The 19,306-nt window shown below is 34.7% G+C and overlaps 1 protein-coding gene across 1 annotated transcript; it reads right to left on the bottom strand.

The window, feature by feature from the left end:
- Window positions 1-1,244: 1,244 nt before the first annotated feature.
- LOC115452179 (zinc finger protein 510) lies at window positions 1,245-2,931 on the bottom strand. Its single transcript, XM_037447350.1, is given in 2 exon segments — window positions 1,245-2,070; window positions 2,072-2,931. Coding segments are annotated over 2 exon segments (648 nt in total). The 5' UTR covers window positions 2,231-2,931; the 3' UTR covers window positions 1,245-1,581.
- Window positions 2,932-19,306: the final 16,375 nt, after the last annotated feature.

Raw genomic sequence — 19,306 nt, 5'->3', positions numbered from 1 at the left:
CGATCGTTGGCCAAAACTAAGATTCATTTTCTGATAGCCCTTTTACTTAAAAAAACTGTAGGCGGCTATATCTGCAAAAACCTATAAAAAACCTAACGGGTTTTTAATAAACCGAAACCAACCCATGCCTTAATAAGAAGGGGTGGGTAGGGGTTTTGTTGCCAGGATGTGTAGAGTAATGGAGTCTAGACTGTAGACTAAGTTTACAGAGACCTCGTATGGTGCAGGACCAGTTGCCCTCCCCCTTCCTCCTCTAGAGAAACTTTGGAGGTACGCTAATTAAACGACAAACGGCATTACATTTTTTAATAGAATAGGAATACAATAATACTTCGTAAGACGATGTTTTCCATTAAACTAAGACAGAATATTAATTATAAATTGTTAGAAGTTCGAAACAGCTTGTTATAAGTTACCTAGTTATAGATTGTCAACTTTGATTCCCCTAGTTATACCTCTAATTTCAACTGTTTTCATTGTATACTGAAAATATTACGCAGCGGGTCAATTAGTCACCGACTCTAAAATTGGTAACTATGTTAAATTATTTTTTAGTTTTTCGTGGTTTTTGAAGGCGGTTTCATTTATTGTATAATTTTGATTATTTTTGCTTTTTTGTGTTAGTAAGTCTGTCTCGAAAGCGTAGTTATGTTGTGCTTACGGTTCGACTATGGATTTGAATTGTTGCACCTCTGCCTACCCCTGAAAAGGGGAAGATGTGTCATGATATATTATATATAAAGTAGACTCAACCAAACTCAACGCAAAAACATAACAAAAATTTCATTCACTTGGATGACATAATTATTAAATGTTTTTTAGTTTTCAAATCAAACTATTGAAGCGATTTTGAAAAACAAATAATATTGGACCCGTCTGGAGGTATATTCTTTCGAATAAAAAAGAACTTTCCAAATCGGTTTATAAATTAAAGAGTTCTGAGGTAATAAACATACACGTCGAATTGAAAACCTCCTCCTTTTTTTGGAGTCGGTTAAATATCAATTAATAGGGCATTGTTACTTAAAAATTTTCAACTTGTTCTTTACACTTAAGCAATTTAATAATTTAATAGGGGTTATATTATTCTAGAAAAATAATATATTTTTTATTATACTTAATATGCATATTTATATAGTTTTGCATTTGGTTAGCTACTTTTGTTGCTGACTGTACTTATTGATGTTCATTTAGGCTTAGTTTTTTTTTATAATCAAAATAAGACATCAAATAAAAGATACAAATAATAGTGAGATATTTATTGGTTCTTAACTTCTGTACTAGAAACCTTAAAATCAACTCCATTTTACAAATTATTATTATGTGTCATTCATAAACTATAGTGGCCATAACTATTGAAAAAACAGACATATATTCTAACAAATTTGGATAATTCATTTATAAAATATATATACAAACATTTTGACAATAATATTCAAACAACATAAGAGCATTGTTTTTATTTGTGGTATTGGTGCCTATGTATCATGAAATAAAGTTTATATTTCAATGATAAATGAAGTTAATCTAGTGTACCTAATTTGAGCCTTTAATATCTTTTCTTAAAGCCTTAATTCCAAACTATTTCACTGGCAAATCCAAACCTGACCCTTTCCTAACTTTAGGAATTTTTCCCTGCATTTCTCTAGGTATACCGTGTTTCTCAGTCAAATGCCGTCTAACTGTCATATTTTTTGTGTATGTTATGCCACATTTATTACACATATAAAGATACTTCCTCTCATGTATATTATTCATATGAGCCAACATAGCGCAGTGACGGTAGAATTTCTTTGGACAATGGGAGCATTGGAATGTCTTCTCGCTGTGGTATACAAGATGGTTACGGTATAAAGCTTTTCTACGGAACGTTAGACCGCATTTCTCACAAGTGTATGGCCGTTCACCCGTATGGAGACGTATGTGTTCGATCAAAGTTATTTTCCTTGCAGCTTTGAATGAGCAGTGATTGCATTGTAGGTACGGACCGATGCCGTGGGTTGCTACTTGGTGTACATTCAACTCGCATTTTGTAGGAAACGCTTTAGCACATCCTTCGCGACATAAATCTGCAGCCATTGTGCCGTTGCATGTGACGGTCATATCTCAGTCGATTTGATAATTGTAGATTACATAGACTGCATTTAAAGTCTCTTTTCATGCGTCTCGTGTTTCGTTTTGTCAATTTCTTGTATCTGTAGTTGTAAACTGTAGTGTTTATGTTATGCATGTCAGCACTTATGATTTTTCTAATTTATTAAGTAGTGCATCGTCTGAATCAGAATGGGTTTCGTCAAATTTGGTCTCTGGGTCTGTATTATGTGTAACTGGAACATCATTGAGGCTACCTTGACCCCAGTTGAGTCGGAATCTTCATTCGCTTGAGGCAAAGGTTTTGATTCACTTTCAGTTTGATTTAGAACAATTGCATTCGTTTTCTTGTCACTATTATATGTTGTTCCTCCATTAGACTTATTGATACTTCTGGTAGGCACACATTCTTCAGGAAAATAGTGTTTGAAAATGGTATACTGACATATCAATTCTTTATGATCTTTACCTGAATTATTGATTCTCATCAAGTTTTGGAGTTGCAAATCGCTATTTTCACACTTGTATTTGAACATAATGGCTTGCTTTAATAATGATAAACAGTTTTTACACATCATAGCGGGTAAATTATGGTCAATTTGCAGTTTAATGTTAGCGAAAGTAACCACATACTTTCCGTAACAACTTAATTTGTCATTGGTCGAAGTATCAAATAAAGACACCATATTTTGATATGATGAATGCGATAAACACACACGACAAATAGATTTGTACACTTCTTGATAATTATCCATAGTTTGTGTGAGCTTGACACGTAAATAAATAAAAACATTTGCACTTGAAGTTTTTCATACGTCAATGTCAAAAATAGTGAAGGAAGCTGTATTATACAGCCTTGTTTGTTATTTTCTAAAGATTACTGATGTTGAGAATGTTAAGATGTTTGTAGCTATTCAGAGAAAATAAAGAAATATAAGACTTATTACTTGTTCATAAACAATAATACTTTTATGAAATAGGAAATAAAAAATATTTAGGTACGTTGTTAACGCATAAATGGGAACGGCATACGCTATGTTTATTCTATCTAGTGCATGAAAATTGAAGACCCATAAACTATGTCAGTAGGTATTATTATGTCTACATACTTATGTATGATTATAACATAGTTTACATACTTATTGTACCCATTACATAAAACAGTATTATGGTCAACGGCGTGGCTCATTGTATTAAACATAAATCGCCATAGCGCAGATAGAAAAAAACAGTCATATTATTATTACATAGCTTCACTACTTTTTGCCTATTTAGAAGTAGGCAAAAGTGTAGGATAATAATATATAGATATAAGGCTCCGCAGATACGAGCCAATTGCCACTATTTGCAGCGATGTTGTCGCGCATTTCGTAAAGCCGCTTCAGTATTACTATTATCACGCGTCAAAAGCAATACAAACGCGCGACAGAATTGCTAATAGCAAAACTTCTTTGAACCTGAATTGAACTGATTGCATAAACAGAATTCCATGACAACAAACAGCACAAATGTGTTAATAGTACTTTTGCATTAGCTCGCGATTACCGTAAGTTCATTTCCGGGATAAAAAGGAACTCGGGGAAAATGTAGCTATGAAAGAATTTTTAAAATAGCAGAAATTTTCAAGTTTCTTTTAATCGAATAGGTAGGTATTTACTTTATATCAATCTAGATTCTGTTTGTGATTGCCTCCGCTTGATAACTTTTTTCGATAAAAACGAAACTGGGTAAGTAGTTTTTTTTTATTAGGTCGGCTATTTTTTTTTTATTTTTTTTTTAATGGCAATTGTACATTATGCCAATTTCAAGTTAGGAGCTCTTCTATTAATCATAAGCTATTAAATTAAAAAAAGTTTTTTTTTTATTTTGTCCTGGCATAATGACTGCACTGCACCTGATGGTAAGCGCGATGCCGTCCAAATAGTGTTATGTGTAGTTATGTATAGTGTGCCATTCAACACAATATAGAAAGTAATTATAAGAAAAATTAAGTCTTAATACTTACATGATTATTACAAAGTAGACACAGCATTCAAAATTGTACTCACTATAGGTATTATGATAGAATAAACTATATTATTATGTAACATTCCAAGTAAAACCTACACAATAACCGCAATAAGAAGAAAAAACGATAACCTAACAGTAATGTAGTTTTACAGGAATAAATGTAGCCTTTATGATCCTGTAATAATTTCCTGGAATTTTATTTTTATGTAATTTTAAGCTTGTGTATAAGTCTGATTTTTAATAATAAAATAAAATTTGAATTATGTTAAATACAAGACTTGGTCTATGTAAATTCATTAAGAGATTGCTGTTTATTTTTAAATAAAATATTGACAATCTTTTGTTTATAATAGTTTTTTTTTTATTTACCAATGAGTGAAATAAGGGGTTTTAGTGATTTTAGGAAGGGCGGGGGGCGATGTCCGCTATTTTTCGCTGTTGCAGTGTTAGATGTGGAAATTTGATGATCAGAGCTAAATGTCATTCCGAATACGTCTCATATTTTTATGTTTTATTGGGTTTTTGATACATAAAGTAAATAATTTAATATTATTTAATTCAGTACTGTTCGATAGCTAGATAAATAAACTTTAGTCTGAGAATATTGTGGATTAGTTTGTATGTAAATCGACGTCACACTAGACGGTTTTCTCAATATTGTTCCAATTAACCCCAATCTCCCCTGATATGTATGTATTTTTAAAGCCACATCTCAATAAACAGGGAAGCGGGGCCACGTATCAAAAAGCGGAACCTCGTCCCCGTTTTCGACCCCCGCACCCCATGAAAAATACAATATAATATGTATAAGATATCGTTTTTTTGTTAAATTGGTCGACGCAATCAAAACACAATTGAGTTTCTCTGTAAGCAAAGATTTATTGTGGTAAATTTATGGTTGTAATACACTTAATTAAACAAAAGTATTTACTACTAAAACTTTACCTGTAAGCAAAGAAACGACATTTAATGTTATTGATCACAATGTCGATTCCAAAATAACCATTACATTAATTATTTTTCATATCATATGTAACAAAATTAATTGTTTTCTCTTGACAGCTAAATGCTTCATAAAATATACTTCATACAGAATCGTTCTATGGTCGAACTATCACAATGGAGATTTGATGCGCTAGAATATTTAAATTCAAGAAAAATATATTTTTCTTTACATATGTATAAAGTAAGTTACATTAATGCGAAATAAACAAAATTTGTGAAATTATTAAGAAAAAACCTCAATAAACAAAAATAACCAAATATCTGACGATTTCAGTCTGACACCATTTTTGTTTCGGACGCATCTAACTTTATTCGGTTTTGAGTGCCTTTCTTTGTTAAGCGATTTTAATTTAATTGGACTTCTGTGTTAGGTAAAATGTTTGCGCGTTTAGTTTTAGATATCGTAATATTTTTGTTTCGTTGTAAGTAAAATACGCTTTCAAATTCTAATTGTTATTGTTCGTAAATAGAGAGTACATTGATTTTTTTCTTTGTATGACGAGACGAGCTTGGTTTCGCCTGATGGTAAGCGATACGACCGCTCATAAACAGAAAAAACACTATCCAACACCTTAAATTATAAAGTATTGTTTAGTATTCCACTGCGCTCGCCGTCCTGAGACATGAGATGTTAAGTCTTATTATGTCCAGTAGTTAGGTACACTACAATGCCCTTCAAACTGAAACACAGCATTGACTAAACACTGCTGCTTGGCGGTAGAAATAGACATTGCGGTGGTACCTACTCAGGCGGATTCTCACATATAGAGGCCTACCACCAGTAAAATATATTTTTTAAGACAATTGAAGGAGGTTTTTGAAGTTTCTACAATGTACTCCTGCTTACTCCAAAGTCAAATAACCTGTAATTATAGTATTCGAAAATGTAACATTGGTATGAAATATGTGGAACTGCTAACACAGAACCTAAATTGATAGAGTCTGGAAAATACATCATCCATTAGTCGAACAGCAAAGTCGGCTTTCCATTATTCGGTTTCCTTACTAAAGAAAATTATTATTGTCAACCCAAATTGGATAAGTATTATTCAATTTATATTTTTCTTTAATGGGTTTTATGGGTCATTTCTTAGGGTCATCTTGACATCGCGTTACTAAATGAAACCACATAGTTATCTACTTGGAAATAATGCTTTACAAAAAGTTACTATAGCCGTGGATGTGAAATAAAAAAGTGTAAGTTTCAAACTAATTTTGATAATAAGTAATTTTAATTTTAATCGCCCTAATGCCACTACTACTACTGTAAGAGAATTCATTGCAGCGGCAATATCATACTTTCAGTCAGAAATACACTCACGCACACGTCATATTTGCATTAAACTACAAAATGATCAAAAAATCAGAAAACTAAAACTAGGTTATTTGGTAAAAATATTTGTCATTAATGGATGATTTTTGGCACAATGTCAGCAAAAGTGAAGACGAGTATGTGGTTTTATTTAGTAACGTACTGTCAAAATGACCCTGTATATAAATCCTATACCATTATATAAAGCTGAAGAGTTTGTTAGTTTGAATTGAACGGGCTAATCTCGGGAATTAGTGGTTCGAATTAAAACGTTCTTTTAAAGTTGAACAGCACATTTATCGAGGAGGCCATAGGCTATATAATATCACGCGTTTGCCAATAGGAGGGGAGCATCAATGAAATATGTTGCAAAAATGCAGAAAATTTATTCCTTTTGCAAACTTTCGTTGCGTGCGCTTCGTAATTGGTTTAGGTTACATCAATTATGTATGACGAAATTGGTCCTCCGAAAAAGATCAAAAAGTATCATATTGTAATTTGTAACACAGTCTCCCGTTGAATCTGTCTGAGGGAATTCGATGAATTTAGGTAAAAACTACATAACGGATTTCGACGAAATTTGGTATGGAAATCCTGGGAAAATATATAGCTGGACTTTTATCCCGAAATATTCTTTAACGCGGGTGAATCCGCGAGCAAAGGCTAGTAATAAACACAATCTTCACATCTATCTTTCTTGGCTTGAAAAACTAATATCAAAAACTTCTTAAAGATTGCCTGTCAAGGTAAATGCGACTAAAATACGTAATAAATTAAATTTTTTTTCCCAGAAATTTACTCGTTGCGTAAAATAAACAGTTGAACATCTACAACCCAAATTTAAGTGATTACACCGTCTATAATGTTTAGGCAAAAGACAACAGTGGGTTAGAAACGACCAATCTTCCACTCCCCTAATACAAAGCAATGTAAAACCTTAACAGCAACATTAATTACAACAATGTTTTAAACACAAAAGCCGGTTAAAAATTCCTGTCCATTTGTGCGTCAAAGGGAAGACAGTTAACCCTATTTCCTTAGAGCAAACGTTACAAGTAGGGGTCGCAATGGCCTGGGATTTAGCCCAGGTAAGCGACGTCGCACCCAGGGGACGCGGCCTGCTATCATTCTATCGTAAAAATAAGGGTTAAGTTACAAGCTGAGGGTTAGAGACGGTTGTGCAAAGCGAAGTGTGTGACGCACGGGCCGGTGGAGCGACGAGCTGAAGGTAGTGGATGAGAGCTCAGTAGCGAGTGTTGTGAGACCACGCACAGGGAGCGTAGTGTGTGACGCGCGGGCCGGTGGAGCGACGAGCTGAAGGTAGTGGATGAGAGCTCAGGAACGACTATTGTGAGACCTCGTGCAGGGCCCACGTTTACCGTCAGTCAAGACGACATACTAATCTATCAGGGCTATAAAACGTATACGTGCGTGCCCGTGTGTGTTCGTGCGCACGCGTGTGTTGGTGCGCGCGGGCCGGTGGAGGGACGACCTGTAGGTAGTGGATGAGAGCCTCGGAGTAAGTGTTGTGAGACCACGTATAGAGAGCGTAGTGTGTGACGAGCAGGCCGATGGAGCGATGAGGTGAAGGTAGTGAGGAAGAGCCCAGGAACGAGCGTGCTAAAGGTAGAAGAATCGTTTAAAGATTTTTAAACAAAAATCGACAAAGCGACTATAAATGGAATGCAATCTCTTTTAGCTCTTCGCTTGTTCCATTTTTAAACGACAGATGTTCGCGTCTAGGGAAAATTATTTGAGTTCCTTTCCCTTAGACAGATTTTTTGTGTTCGGCTTGCAGTAAACGTGATGGGTTGGCAGTCGAGGAAAGGATATTATGGAAATTAAAGCCTTTTTGCTTCGAACTGCTTTTGCTTGGCTAAATTACAATTAATGGATTAAGAAAATTTTCTTGGGTTTTATGCTTATTTATGTTTGTAGATGGAATTAATATATTGACCAATAGCACGCTAACTGTTTACATAACAAAAGGAAAGAAATTATTTAATTGCCATATTGTTTTTTTGTTCTTATACAGGGTTGTTAATTGTAAAATATTAATGACCTCGCAGGACTAAATTACTAACATTATAAACAATATTTTTTAATAATCACATTAAATATGAACAACGATGGAGGCGTAATTTCAAAATTTAATTCATTTGAATTATTTATGATAACTAGTGTAGTCCAGTGACTAAAATTCGACTGTCGAAATTAATACACTTGTAACAAACATTACCTATACCTACTTAAAGCATTCTGCCCTCCTTTATGTAAACTTTTATCATGCCAAATCTCTCACAATGTGCTTAAAAATGGCTACGTTTACTGTCCACGTATTAATAGTAATCTAGTAAGACCATAGATTAAAGATAAATAATACTAATCTCAGTATGACCGCAGACTTTATTCATGAACAAACAATGTGTGTCAAATGTTAGAGGGTGTAATGTTTTTATAATTTGAAGATATTTTATTATTTTCATATAATATGCTAATGTATTTTTGGTTTTCTGCACTCCTACTACATATAAACTTTAACCATCGATATCTATGCACTACGTACTAATGTCAATGACTAACTGTGCCCTCCACACAAAGGAGTCTCCTGTAAAAAGTTTTGCTTCACTTATTAATATAGATAACGAACTAAATACCAAAAAAATACATGATGGCGTATAACTTTACTTGACTTGTTTGTCAGATAAACAAAGCTGAACAAAGCCTCTAAAACAAAGCCAAAGGAAACTATGGAATTGATGACACTATGCGATCGGGTGCACTTTCGTCTCTATAGTATTGTTTTCGAATACGGGCGAATGCTTTATACCCTGGCTTAGGTCGCTACCAGAGAGTATTAAAACATATGTAAACAAAATCCATGTTGCATGATGGATTTAATGCACGGATAGCCTTCCTGGAAACAGTATTAATTGCTAAGTTTGTCGAGAATCGTCAAATATTTTTATTTAATTTGTTGTATGGTTTACGTTTTTAATTAATCTATAAGATTTACTATCTATGGTTGTTTACATTATAAAATTAAATAACAGTTGGTGACATAGAAAAACAACACCAAGGGCTATTAAAATAAGCGTTTTTCGAATGAAAGTGGCTATCTTTGTAGAATGTAGAATAATAAATGTAACATGCAAAGAACGCTGTAAACAACTCAAAAACCTAAAATGTCAATAAAACTTAATAACATACGAGACATAATATATCACACGCGTAAATAGCACATCAAAATAATTTATGAAATTCTTCATGCAAAAAAGAATGTTACTTAAATATCGAATAAAAATATTCCTTAGAAGGAAACGGAAACTAATCTGCCAAGTCAGACTCGTTCAGAGTTCGTAATTCAATGTAAAGGAAGTTGTCAAAATTATTGAAATCATTTTATCTGGTCCTTTTTTTATTTCACTTTTTATACAGATAATTGTATTGAAAGTGGGAAGGCAAATAGGTTTATAAAATGATTTTTATTGGAGACACCGCTTGTACTAAAAATAAATTTACTGATCGTTCACGCCAGTCGTGTTTCGGTGCCAACTCTTGTGCCATATAAAGATGAGCCTAGTTTACATTTAGCAGTTAACTTATCTCAACAGAAATACAAACATGAGACACTCCATTACCATTTACATTAAACCAAGAAGTAAAACATAACCAAACCTCATTTAAACTTCGATAAAACCTAACCGTTAAAAGCCACTACCTTGACTTTAATATCTATGCTATCAAAGCCCCACTTTACCTAATTCCAATCTATGCTCTGCACATATGGGTTCGCAACTCTGGTAAAGCGGTTGTTTATTAACAAACACTTGAGCTTGAGTGTAAACAAATGTTCAGCAGTAACGTCGGTATAACCACTTGCTTTCACACTATCGTGAGCAAACTAATTTACTAGCTAGTAGTGGATCTGCTCGGAATGAGACATTGTGATATGCGAGCCGTGACTTAAGATAGACCCAAGACCTGCTGTGAGGCTAAGTATAGGGTAATGATTGGTGTGGACTAGAGGAGCGACGAGCTGAAGGTAGTGAATGAGAGCTCAGGAGAGAGTGTTGTGAGACCATGCATAGGGAGTGTAGTGTGTGACGCGTGTGCCAGTGAAGTGATGAGCTGAAGGTAGTGGATGAGAGCTCGGGAGCGAGTGTTGTGAGACCATGCACAGGGAGTGTGGTGTGTGACGCGGTGGAGCGACGAAATGAAGGTAGTGGATGAGAGCTCAAGAGTGAATGTTGTGAAACCACATACAGGGAGTGCAGTGAGTGACGCGCGGACCGGTGGAGCAACGCTCTGAAAGTAATAGATGAGAGCTCAGAAGAGAGAGAGAAAGCATACCGTGAGTCGCGTATGCTAATGCAATTACCTGTAAGTAACAGGTAAAAGCTTTGAACAGAAAACTGACAAAGAACACGGAAGAAAAAATTACACTTCATTAATAAACAAATTTTCTCACTTCCAGTTAACATCAAAGTCTTACAAAGTAAATTGCTCGTGAGAAAAATGATATAAAATGTAATTTACGCCGCTCTCATTTTACCCTCAAAATGCATTGTGATAAGTTTTCGGTGTTTTTTATTCGGCTGTTAGGTAATGAAAAAATGTCGTTCAAACATCAGAGAAGTTTACTTTTCGTGTTATTGACAAGTCATTGATTGGAGGAAGTATATTATAAATGTTTCTTTGTGTGAATTTTCGCGTAAGTCGTGTATAAACTTGTTTTTGCCACTTTTAAAAAGATATAATAAATGATTGGCTTTAATTAATATTTTAACTATTCGACTCTCAAATGTATTTTGACAAAGGAGATTCGTAACGTATTTTTTGTGAAGGTTACAAAATTATTTCAAATGTTGCAACATATTTATAACTTAGGTGTAATGAAGATATTCTAACTTGTATCTCAAATTTATATTTCCAGTGACTTAATATTTAAATCTACGCAGAATGAGCTCACAGTGTCTTAAAGGCTGATCGCTGAGCCGGTCTTTTGGGTTCCGATTAAATTAAATGTAGAACAAGATCCCAGGCTTGTGCAATCCAACCATCTTCCCTATTGGTATTCCGATTTTTTCTAATTCTCTAAAAAACATTCTAAATCGATTTACTATCACTGTACCTAAACAAACACAATAAATTCTAAAATATATCATATTTTGATGTCTTACGTTATTTTTTGAGGTCGTATCTCGTCTTAAGGCTTTGACAAATGGCCATTTTAAGTGGAAACTACCATTAGACGAAGAGTTATCTCATATAATTTTCTAGTGTAAAGCAAATTCTTGTTTACTTTAAGAAGAATATTATCTGAGAACATTTTGGGGATATAAATATATGTTTTTCATAGGTAAAAAATATTCGAATATTGTAAATATTTTTATGTAAAAATAATATCAAACGTGAGAACATTTGCCTTATTTTTATCTGGTCGTTGACTGTGTGATCTCTTCTGGGAACTATTATATAAAGCTGAAAAGTTTGTTTCGTTGAACGCGCTAATCTCAAGAACTACTGGTCGAATTGAAAAAAAGCAATTGCCTTATTTTTTAGTATCGGGTGGGAATTCCCCTCGTAATCTACAGTATTATATAAAGCTGAAGAGTTTGTTTGTTTGAACGCAGTAAACTTAAGAACTATTGGTTCGAATTAAAATCGTTTAGTATTGGATCCAACACACATAGCCTATATGCTACATCATCGTGGTATGACCAATAGGAGCGGAGCATCAATGAAAAATGTTGCAAAAAAATTATACCTTTTGAGAGCTTCCGTTGCGTAAACCGTTAGTTGTGCAGCAAATATGTATGACAGAATTGTACCCATTAAAAAGTTCTAAAAATATATATTATAAAATGTAATATATAGATCCCCTATCTGATCCATAGAATCGAACCCAAACCTTAGAATTTACAGGTCACAGACGTTGCCATTAGACTAAGATTTACTTACCAAATACAAATTCGAAACGTTATTACTACGATGAAAAATATCCTCTTATACAACACCCACTTTGACTTCACATATTCTTTTACATCTTGATTATATTTTCACATTACTTGACGACAACTCACTATTAATCGTTGTTTTTCACTGCCCCGAGCGTCGATCACTATGTTTCTGTACGTGGTCTCACAATACTCGCTTATGCGCTCTCATGCACTACCTTCAGCTCGTCGCTCTACTGCCCCGAGCGTCGATCACTATGTTTCTGTACGTGGTTTCACAATACTCGCTAATGCGCTCTCATGCACTACCTTCAGCTCGTCGCTCCACTGCCCCGAGCGTCGATCACTATGTTTCTGTACGTGGTCTCACAATACTCGCTTATGCGCTCTCATGCACTACCTTCAGCTCGTCGCTCCACTGCCCCGAGCGTCGATCACTATGTTTCTGTACGTGGTCTCACAATACTCGCTTATGCGCTCTCATGCACTACCTTCAGCTCGTCGCTCTACTGCCCCGAGCGTCGATCACTATGTTTCTGTATGTGGTCTCACAACACTCGCTCCTAAGCTCTTATGCACTACCTTCAGCTCGTCGCTCCACTGCCCCGAGCGTCGCTCACCATGCTTTCTGTACGTGGTCTCACAATATTCGCTTGTTAAAATATTTATTTATATTTGTTTTGTAGGGTCATGTATTACCAAAATTATATATGTAATTTAAACGGTTTACTTAGCTCAGGTAAGTGTAGGACTTAGGGAAAGTAAATGATGAAAATAGCATAAGATTGGTTATATCGTTTATTGGTTATCAGTTTATTTCCTTATGTAAGTATTTACCAAATTTATGTATATTTCTAAACATATGTAATAAACGTTTTGTTATGAGCTTTTTATGTAGTATATTGTATTATACGACACATTTCTCTTAGTGAATTGCACAACCATTGAATATATTCTGGAATCCATATTTACCTAGACTTAATTCTCACTTCCACGTGGCCTCCTTTTTATTTTAAGTTCCGGAGCTCCGTTCTGTTCGACGGCTGAGAATGAAGTGATCCCCACCTGAGCAACTGCAATGCTTTTATAGTTTTTGCCAAGAAAATATTTTGTAGGTAGTGAAACGAAATTATAAAGTAAACTTTGTAGATATCTAAAAATTACTTTGATTATTATTTAATAAAATCTTATAATAATTTTAAAGAGTATAATTTTGTGTAGTATTATAATTCTGATATAATACAACAATATATACAACCTTGTATACGATGAAAGAAACATATTAAACTTGTTTGAATTGTTTAGAATTTTGACATATTACCGTATGTATATATAAATAATCTATCACGCTCATGCGCTCCCATCCACTACCTTCTGCTCGTCACTCCACCAGCCCGCGCGTCACACACTACGCTCCCTGTACGTGGTCTCACAACACCCGCTCCTGCGCTCTCATCCACTACTCATTTCCGCACACCAGCTGCCCACGCGTCAAATAAAACCATCAAAACATGTATTTCATTCAGGATCAAGATTGAATTAGGTCGTAATCAAAGACAAAATGGTTTTCTCCTTTACCCTACGACCCCATGGAAATTACCATTAAATGTAATGAGAATTGTTCGAAGATACTCTAGAGACACAGTTGCCATGACAAAGTAGTGTAGTGTCACTTTTTAAAGCCTTTATTAACAAACTACATAGGGCTTGTTTTACAAGTTTTTATTTGTATTATAGTATTAAACAGCTGATGAAGATAGACGAATTTAATAACCATTTATTTGAGCGTATATATTAAAGTGACTTTTGTATTTGGTCGGATTATACATTTATATGATGATTGGCATTTCATATTTTCACATGATGGTAGTATTGTCATCATTTTTCCTGCAGTAGATACGGAACACGAACGTGGGTGTTATGTAGCTCAGAAAGATGGGATCGTGTAATCTATAATACAAAAATCACACGAAGTGATAGTTTTCTTATGTTTAGTTTGACAATGTGGTTTTATTTATCAATGCAAGGTCAAAATGTAACTGCTGTAATAGATTATAATATATTATTACTACCTAATATATTATGATGTTAGTTTTAGCGATATTGAGATGAAATTTCAAATGTTGTAATGATGTTATAAAATAATTATTGCATGTCATGCGACTAAATATAGCAAGACACTATGTTATAAAATACGCCACTTAATAATATACCCACCTAGTAATGTAAAAAAGCGGCTATAGCATTATTGGGTGTGGAACGGACTGCCGAGACGAATGTCCGCAGGTTCAGATCGCAAGAGCACCTACCTTTGACTTTTGCTAAAATTATATTTATTCTTTTGTGAATTATCGCTTGTTTAACAGTGAAGGAAAACATCGTTAGGAAATCTGCATATCTGAGAAGTTCTTATAGGAATTTTGAAGGTGTGTGAAGTCTACCAATCCGCACTAGGGCGGCGTGGTGGACTAAGGCCTAATCCCTCTCAGTAGTAGAGGCCCATGCCCAGCAGTGGGACAGTATTTAATACAGGGCTGATATAATTAATGTACCCATATTTGCAAAATAAATAAATTGAATTCAATGTATATTCTTTTTTAAGTCTGATACACCATTTTCTAACAATCGTTTCGAGAGATATAAAATTTGAATTAAAAGTTCTAAAGAACAGTTCATATTCCAGTCGATTAAAGTCCCTAAAGTAATATGAAATAGTCCCCGCACGGTAAGACATTAATACATTTTTTTTTTTTAACTTTAGTCGCTTATGATTTATGTTTTAAAATAAATGATTTATGATAATGTATATCGCTGAATACCAAAACAATACCATTTGTTATTTTAAAAAATAGCTTATTTGGTTTATAAAATAATTTGTATTTTTGAATATAATTGTATCAGCCCGAAGTCAGAAAATAGTGTCCGATTTGTCAACGTCGCTTACGATGAAAGCGCAATATTGTGTAAGGGAGACATGTCGGTTACCATCAGGCGATTTCCGTTTCATCATACATTTGTATATATAAACCCCTTGTAGTCTATATTATTCATGGACAATTGCCAAAATAATTGTGACAGGGTTTTCAATCTTAAAATTACTCAGTCGCTCGGAGTCAGGATGTTGGCGGTGTGATACCCCGTACCTCGGATAGCACGTAAAGCCGTTGGTCCTGAGCCTGATCTCTCTCTCCGATCATGTTCGCTTGCCGTCTCACCGGACTATGAGAGTGAAGAAACAGAGAGTGCTTGTGTATTGCGCACATACTTGTGCACTATAATATCTCCTGCGTGGCTAATCTCCGTTGAGATCGGCCGCCGTGGTCGAAAATCGGTTAGGAAGTAATCAATCAATCAATTATATTCTTTACTACTTTGTTTAATTAATAACTCATTCATTCATTCATTATCGATAGACTCACCCTACTGTCCTTCCCTCCACTGGCCGTCTGGAGTGACGTGACATGCTTCTCTGATCGCTCCCGATCAATAACACCGTCTATATTATAATTTATGAATATATCACAATTTCCATCGAGCCATATTTTCTCGCTTTTAACTTTCCCGATAAAATATCGTTCGTCACGTATAAGAAAATAAAAATTACTTTTCATTCGGAGAAAATGTTTGGAATTCTTTATTCTGTATTTTATTTTTCCTAAGACTGGTGGGAAGTTAGAAGTATATAACATGTTGTATAATATATAACATACATCGTATGTTCAATTTTACTTTTTTACTTTTAATGAATGACGCATTATGACTACTTCAAAAAGCTAGGCGAATTTCAGCTCCTGATTTTTATAATCTTAGACTACTCGTTGTGGTCACCGAAAAAAGCCGTAAAACAGTCTGAACTTTATAGATATGAACATAGGCTTTAAATTGTATTACAGTGGACCGTTCTATATAAATTCAAATTCTTGACCCAACGATTAACGATTTAGACATTTTTATCACGATACCGTTACTTTTTTACCTTACTCGAGACATCAGAGTCTCTATGCCACACATGATTTTGTCAGTTTGTAACACTCTCGTAACGCACCGCGTCACGTTGAACACAGAAATTGGTATACAGAATACCGTTCCACTATTTTCACGAATATTACGTTATACAGCCGTGTTTTGAGTTTACACTGTCGTAAAGCCCTCTGATGCTAAGGGGAGTAGTCTAGATAGACTGACGAGAGATGAATACCATTCAATCTTATTAGCAAGATTTGCTGGTGGTATGATATATTTTATATCCGACCAGATAGCGACCACAGGACACAAGGTGTTAAAACCCGCCATAGTGGCCCACGTCTGTCGCGTTACGGGATCAGCCTGTGTATATACAGTTCCAACAGGGCCCTTATTCTGTATGATAGTGTAAACGCGTAACGCGGCCGTGTCATGTTATCTTCGAGAAATGTGCGTGGAATGGTATTCTGTAAGCCAAATTTCTATAGTCCTAAACTTGTATGCGTTGTGTTACATGCTTGTTACGCACTGTTAAAATAACGTGCGGGATAGAGAATAAGGCCCCTGGTCAGCATAAGTGTCGACTGCCAGGGATAATCATCTCTCGTCAGTCGACGTTCTATTAGACCGTACTGTACTTAACGTTAGGTACAGAGAGGTCATTTTCCTGTGCACTTCTATTGGACTCCACTCCACTTACCATAGGGTCACATTGCTCTGCACGTATAAAAAAAATATCGAAGTCGAGTCGAAGCCAATCCGCCTTTTGTAATATAAAATAAATTAGGTGGGTGGCGATATAACGAAAAAACAAAGTCTTTTTGATACTTATTTTTACAGTATTGAGAAGTAGGCGTTGTATAAATCGTTTCCCTGTTTACTGAGGAATGTTGTATCTTAAAAACGTAATTTATTCAGATGAAGCATTTATTTAAAGAAATGAGAACAGTTTTGGTGATACGGAATGCCCTTGTCTTACGCCTTTCTCAATCTTAAACTTTTTCCACGGATTTCTAGTTGGACTCATGCTTCGCTATTTGAATAGATTTTATTTTACATTTCTTTATGATGTAACAAATAGTTCAGAATAAATGAGCTTATTATTATTATAAATTTACTTATATATTAAACAACGAGTATATTGGGATATTATACACCACTGGCTTTTAATTACGAAAAAATAAAAATAGGTTTATTAATTGGTGCCGTTGCTGAACACATATTAAAAAAACAAACTATGATGTCATCGATATCCCTAAAAAAAGGATATTTTTGGTAAAATTACTTTCGTACATAATACTGGTTAATAAAACATAATATGATGCTTAAAAATATACTTAAAAGGAAAAAATTGTCAAAAATTACATTCATTCATAATTCTAGTTTGCAGTCCAGGGGCCTTATTCTCTATCCGCACGTTATTTTGACAGTGCGTAACAAGCACGTAACACAACGCATCATGTTTAGGACTATAGAAATTTGGCTTACACAATACCATTCCACGCACATTTCTCGAAGATAACATGACACGGCCGCGTTACGCGTTTACACTATCATACAGAATAAGGGCCCAGTAAGTAATCAATTCATATAACTTGCTAAGTTTACAATCTCTTATTGTCATTCAATAAGTTGTCGTTTCTGCTTACTTTAGTATCTACGATACTTCAACGGATTTTGGAATAACACAATATAAGTACAATACACTATGCGGTAATAAGGTAATAAGTACAATGCACAGTACAACGGACGGTGTCGGGACCGTTCGGGCGTTTACGGCGCGCGCTACAAGTACATTCGATTCGGCTTCGCGCCGAATGTCCTTGGGCGCGCTACATATATATATATATATATATATATATATATATATATATATATATATTTTCCTGTTACCAATTTTAAATTTCTCGGGAATCCTCGTTATATTACAATTAATTTGGATTATATAATAATAATTTCGATCTGAATTTCGTTTCTTTTTACCCGTTAATTCGGTTTTAACTATAATTTACATAATACTATTTTATTACGTGCACAGTTTTAAGTTCCTTAGCAATTTAACAATGTAGATATTAATTAAAAATTGAGTATTTATAGCTGCCTATGTTACGTACGTATGTACACAGATTTCTCTGAATTTTGTGAAATGATTTGCAACATTCCTTTTTTGTTTCGCCAAGGAGGTTCGTGAAGTGGTCCCGTTTCAATATAATTCTGTATTAGGTCCATATATTTTTATATTAAATTTTATTGATACTACCCCAGCATGTTCAACTATGGTTGAGGCCTCATCAAGCTATTTCTTCAGTCTGACTTTTGCAGTAGTAAAGCAGTTCCATACCAAACAGTGGCACATAAGGGTGATATTGTTATAAATGATTCCAGATCCTCACAATTTTAAATTTCAAGCTGGCATCAGTCCAATCGATTTGAGGACTTCCCTCCATGAATGACTTTCTTTCTTCCAGAAATCGAACTCACATATAGAAGATAAAACGGGTCTTCATGGCACTAAACGACGGTTTAAAGTGTAAGGTACGATTCCGAAGTAATAGTTGTTTTTTTAGCAGTCATTATATGTGAGTTTCTGTCGCCAATCAGCATTCTTTTAACACTGTTGTTTTGTTGTTGGTCTATAGATAATGAATTGTATACATGGTTAGTTGTCCCACCAAGAAGGATTTGAGAAATACTAATATTTCGATTAGAAATGACTTTATAGCCAGTGTTATGGGAATTATGAGAGAACATCTACTGTATTAGGGTCTCTGGGACCATCTCACGTGCGCAGCAGTCGGTATTAGTCGGTATAAAATTGGTAGGGATCCGACCTAAAGGGCATTAAGACGACATCTGAGTCGGAAGGCCGGTACCACCGATATAACTATTCTTCCTCTCTCCAGGTTCAAGAATGGCATCCATAGCATGGATTTTACTGCGGGACATAAAAGGATGACAAGTACAG

Source organism: Manduca sexta, unplaced genomic scaffold, assembly GCF_014839805.1.
Source record: "Manduca sexta isolate Smith_Timp_Sample1 unplaced genomic scaffold, JHU_Msex_v1.0 HiC_scaffold_961, whole genome shotgun sequence".
NCBI lineage: Eukaryota > Metazoa > Arthropoda > Insecta > Lepidoptera > Sphingidae > Manduca > Manduca sexta.
The sequence above is the reverse complement of the archived record's forward strand: the minus strand, read 5'-3'. Positions and strand labels throughout refer to the sequence as shown.